The sequence below is a fragment of the Phalaenopsis equestris genome, unplaced genomic scaffold (genome assembly GCF_001263595.1).
Source record: "Phalaenopsis equestris unplaced genomic scaffold, ASM126359v1 Scaffold000002, whole genome shotgun sequence".
Lineage (NCBI taxonomy): Eukaryota > Viridiplantae > Streptophyta > Magnoliopsida > Asparagales > Orchidaceae > Phalaenopsis > Phalaenopsis equestris.
Window position 1 is genome coordinate 2,548,648 of NW_018164444.1, and position 5,617 is coordinate 2,554,264.

At 38.6% G+C, this 5,617-nt stretch overlaps 1 protein-coding gene across 1 annotated transcript; it reads left to right on the forward strand.

Moving 5' to 3' along the window:
- The first annotated feature begins 6 nt into the window (after positions 1-6).
- Positions 7-2,428, forward strand: LOC110025807 (phosphatidylinositol 4-kinase gamma 5-like). Its single transcript, XM_020726468.1, has one exon. It carries the CDS (start codon positions 31-33, stop codon positions 1,975-1,977), a length of 1,947 nt encoding a protein of 648 aa, XP_020582127.1. The 5' UTR covers positions 7-30; the 3' UTR covers positions 1,978-2,428.
- Positions 2,429-5,617: the final 3,189 nt, after the last annotated feature.

Below are 5,617 nucleotides of genomic sequence, written 5' to 3' on the forward strand. Positions count from 1 at the left end.
GTAACCTCAAAGTCCCTCTTTCCCTGTTTCATGTCTCCTAAATTTGACAGCCCAGTTCAGACTCAAATGGCTGTTGCAGTCCTTAACAGATCTCTCAATAATGAGTACCATGGTATTATGAGTAGCGAGGGAAGGCCTTCTTGGAGGCGGCGAGTGTTTGTCCAGACAGACACAGGCTGTGTCCTTGGAATTGAACTGGATCGTGGGGACAATGCCCATACAGTGAAGAGGAAACTGCAGGTGGCTCTTAATGTACCCACTGAAGAAAGTTCACTTACGTATGGTGATCGTGTGCTGAAGAATGACCTCAGTGATGTTCGAAATGATTCCCCCTTACTCTTGACCAGGAACCTTATTCATAGAAGTTCTTCCACCCCTTGTTTATCTCCAACTGGGAAGGATCTCCAGCATAGAGACAGGAGTGGCCCAATTGAAATATTAGGATGCCCAAGCCATTGCTCAGTAGCAAAGCAGCTTGTTAAGAGTGTTGTGAAGGCCATTAAAAGTGGTGTGGATCCTATACCTATTCGTAACGGGCTTGGGGGTGCTTATTATTTCAGGAACTGTAAGGGTGAGAGTGTTGCCATCGTAAAGCCAACTGATGAAGAGCCATTTGCACCAAATAACCCAAAGGGATTTATTGGGAAAGCTCTTGGTCAGCCAGGCCTGAAGAAGTCAGTCCGAGTTGGGGAGACCGGCTTCAGGGAAGTTGCTGCTTTCCTTCTTGACCACGATCACTTTGCAAATGTCCCTCCTACAGTTCTTGTTAAGATCACCCACTCAATGTTTAATGTGAATGAAGTTGTTAGTGGAAATAGCAGTAAGCCTCCAAATAATTATAAGCGAAACCCTATTAGCAAAATTGCTTCATTCCAGCAGTTCGTACCTCATGACTACGATGCCAGCGACCATGGTACCTCAAGTTTTCCCGTTTCTTCCGTGCACAGGGTTGGAATACTTGATATCAGGATTTTCAACACAGATAGGCATGCTGGGAATCTGCTGGTGAGAAAGCGCAAAAATGGATCTGGCAAGTTTGGTGGTGAAGTGGATCTTACTCCCATTGATCATGGTCTTTGCCTTCCGGAAACCTTGGATGATCCATACTTTGAGTGGATCCATTGGCCTCAGTCGTCAATCCCATTCTCCAATGAGGAGCTTGAATACATTGCCAACCTTGATCCAGTGAGAGATGCCGAGATGCTTAGAATGGAACTGCCAATGATCCGTGAAGCATGCCTTAGAGTTCTTGTCCTCTGTACCCACTTTCTCAAGGAAGCAGCAGCCTTTGGGCTTTGCCTGGCGGAAATTGGTGACATGATGAGTAGACAATTTACAGGGAGGGATGAAGAACCAAGTGAGCTCGAGGTTGTTTGCATCGAGGCAAGGAGTCTGATATCTGAAAGAGAAGTGTTCCTTCCTGAAACGGACATAGATGAAGAACAAATTCAGTTTGATATTGACTGTGAAGAGACTGAACCTATCATGTCCAAGCCGCCCAGTTTCTATTTTGGCTTTCGTGGGGGGAGTTCCAGGAACCCTCTTTCAAAGCTAGATGAGAGTTTGGAGGATGAAGAGGAAGAATATGAGGATAAAAACGACGATTGTGCATATAGTGCGAAGGGCATATTTCCTGTTAGCAGACGATCTTTTAATGCGTCAAAGCTGTCTTTTTCACTAAAAAGCATCAGTCTCACCGGCAAATCTCAGCGCCATCATGGTGGTTTCCTGAAGCGGGATAAGATCATTGGAAAAATTAACAATAGCGGCTGCGATGGGGGTCTTCAAGGATGGAGCAGGAGCGCAAACGAGCAGCTGACAGTTAGTGCAAGCTACGTGAATCTTGCAGACATGGGTGAGGAAGAGTGGGGAGCATTCCTTGAGAAGTTCCTGGAGCTACTGCCGGGCTCTTTCCGTGGCAGGAAGTGTAGGAGTGCTGATCAGAAGAAGAGGCTGGGTACTTCCTGCCAGTTTTGAGTAGGAGATAGAAGAGGAGCATGTGACATGAAGGAGCGGCTGCTTTCTTGTTTTCATTCGTTTTCCCAAGTAGTTCGTTGTTTGTTGTGTGCCCTTTGGTTGGTAGTAGGTGTAAGGAAATTGAAAATGGGGGTTTTTTCTGAAAATAAAGCCATTGCGATGGGATCTCTCTGGATGGTGTGCCTAATCTGGAGGGTTGAGATGATAGGCAAGATGGAGTTGACGTTACATCTGTATATATAATCTTATGCCCAAGTTTGAGAGCCGTTTTATCTTGAAGGTGACTGGTGGTGATGGCTTGCCTTTTGTTTTTGTTAATTTTATGTTTCCTCAGTATATTACATGCTATCAATGATCTTGGTACGCAGCTGTTGAGCCAGAAATCCAATATATTTGAGCATGTTGGCTTTATATATCCTGTCTAAACATTCAGTGCCAATGGTTTGAAGAACTCTGTCATGTATTAATAGCTTATATTCTTTTTTTTTTTATATATATAACATTTGCTCTCTTTCTGCTGCAGTATCACAATCTGCTTGACTGATTCACTAGAATGGCATGAAGTTTCCTCTGTGCTAATCAAAATTGTGCGTTATTTTGTTATGATGATATAAGTTCATGCTCTCTCATTTTACTAATTTTATAAATATCTCTTTGCTTGCTATATATTTTTTTATCTAGAGAAATTTGTTTTTGATTTCCAGATGATAGGGATTGCGGGCCTCTTTTAGCATTCATTGAATTTCAGAAGATAATTCAATGGCCTGTGGTAGACCTGTTTATTGGGGTAGAAAAATGCATCGATTGGATAGTATATAAAAAGGTAAAATCAAAGGATTAGAAAGCAACAAGCAATATAAGAAAATGACAAGGTCAAATTTGTAACAAGGGTAAATATAAACGAAATTTGTTGGAGATAAGCTAGTTTTATTGAAAAAATTGTCATTTTTTACCATAAAACGCAACACAATTCTAATGTATTGACATATCAAACATTTAAAGTTTGATGTATTAAAAAGAAGTCCTAATTTAAACTTTTGTAGTTTAAATTTTCAATATATTGGTTACGGCATGTAGACCAAGCGCATGTTGGCTTTAAATATCCTGTCTAAACATTCAGTGCCAATGGTTTGAAGAACTCTTTGTCATGTATTAATAGCTTATATTCTTTTTATATATATATATATATATATAACATTTGCTCTCTTTCTGCTGCAGTATCACAATCTGCTTGACTGATTCAGTCTAAACATTCAGTGCCAATGGTTTGAAGAACTCTGTCATGTATTAATAGCTTATATTCTTTTTTTTTTTATATATATAACATTTGCTCTCTTTCTGCTGCAGTATCACAATCTGCTTGACTGAGGTAAATACTGTAGAGTTTATGTTTTGGATTCGCTAGAATGGCATGAAGTTTCCTCTGTGCTAATCAAAATTGTGCGTTATTTTGTTATGATGATATAAGTTCATGCTCTCTCATTTTACTTATTTTATAAATATCTCTTTGCTTGCTATATATTTTTTTATCTAGAGAAATTTGTTTTTGATTTCCAGATGATAGGGATTGCGGGCCTCTTTTAGCATTCATTGAATTTCAGAAGATAATTCAATGGCCTGTGGTAGACCTGTTTATTGGGGTAGAAAAATGCATCCGATTGGATAGTATATAAAAAGGTAAAATCAAAGGATTAGAAAGCAACAAGCAATATAAGAAAATGACAAGGTCAAATTTGTAACAAGGGTAAATATAAACGAAATATGTTGGAGATAAGCTAGTTTTATTGAAAAAATTGTCATTTTTTACCATAAAACGCAACACAATTCTAATGTATTGACATATCAAACATTTAAAGTTTGATGTATTAAAAAGAAGTCCTAATTTAAACTTTTGTAGTTTAAATTTTCAATATATTGGTTACGGCATGTAGACCAAGCAATATAAATATCGTGAATGTTAATTTTGTAAATTTGTTCGTTTCAGATGTTATACTTTTTTGTTACTCTTAAAAAAAATATATATATATATATATATCATGATGCTACCTAAAAGTGACATGCCAGCATTAAATTAATGCGACTTGCTACTAATAAATTCCTCTTTGATAAGTTGTCTAATCAGCGGAATGGACGAGACGGATTTTTAAAGCAAGAGCAGTAGCTGGATGACGATACACGATTTGAACACAGCTGTTAGTCTTATATATATATATATCTATACATACAGAAAAATTTCTGAGAAGACTTACGACTGTTAGAGAAACTGCTCATATTATATATTGAAAGAGCCATCTTTTGCTGAGTTGATGACGTGGACAGGAGAAGAAATGGGCAGATATAATGTAAAATATGCACATATGTTTGAGTTGTAGGTGCGCAGAAGCGGGGAATGAATGATTATGATGATGAATGAATGTGGGGGAGGTTTTGTATATTGTTAATGGCGAGAGTTGAATTGCGCACCCGGTTTCGGACCGAATATCGGGTACCGGAGCTGCTCCGTGGTCCCGTACGAAAGGGACCACGTGGGTTGTCGGATAGCAAAGACATTTCCGTTTCAGCTGACGCCGTTCGCCCACATTTCATCTATTATACCAAGTGGGCCCCTGTTATTTTATAGTATTATGTTGGCGTCTTCTCTCACTTTTGGGCAATTAAATTCAGCTTATTGTTTTGTAGTTATATATATAATTGAATTCAGAACTGTCCATAGATCACACCCCATATGAATGATTTTGTATGTTGTTAATGCTTCACTTGTCAAATTTTTACATCTTCTCTTTTCAAGTTGGTCATTTAGTTGTTATGGCGAGATATATCTTCATTTTCTTTTGGCCTGTCTTTCTCGGTTTAGTTGGTGAACATGTCATCATACTGTTAATTTTTTATTGACTCGTTCCATCGTTCAGGTTTGGCCTTTTGACACGTGACTTTTTTAGATCGTTTTATTTAAGTTGGTGTATTTTGATCGCACATACTTTAGTTCCCTGATTTTGTTGTACATTAGTAGGCTGCAAGCTGAAATGAGAGCTAAAGAATTAAACTCAAAGTTGGTTGGATTCCTATTTTATAAATAGATGGTAGGGTTTTTCCAATTTTGCTTGATCCTCCCTTAATCAACATTCATTGCTTGTTTGAGAGTTTCTTATGATTGACAATTTTCCTGAATCTTGGGATCCCATCCCAAGAAATGTTTTGCTTCATGGACTATTTAATGAGAAGAAAAGCAAGAGGCAAGCTGGTTGTGAGAAGAAGAGGGGCTCACACTCGAGTCATATTGGCTCTTCTAGAGTAGTTCTAGGGGCGTTTTACTTGCGACCATAGACATCCCTTGGATGGTCTCCATCAATCGATCATCTAATAAAGTATGCATGCACCTCCCCTCAAATCCCCTAGTTTTTTATGAGTTTGATGATCGGTTGTCATTGTGATAGCTCATCCACAAGAGCGGTGCTAATTGAAATGATTGAAGATATGCATATGTCATAATGTTTGATTGAGATAATTTGTGGTTGCTTATCAACATATAGTCTTATCGTTTATAGGTGACTGATGATGAGATCCATCTGGGTGTGAAGGAAGCTTTAATAGGATTATTTGAGGTTGAAGGGCAAATGGTGGAAGAAGACAGTCGACCCAC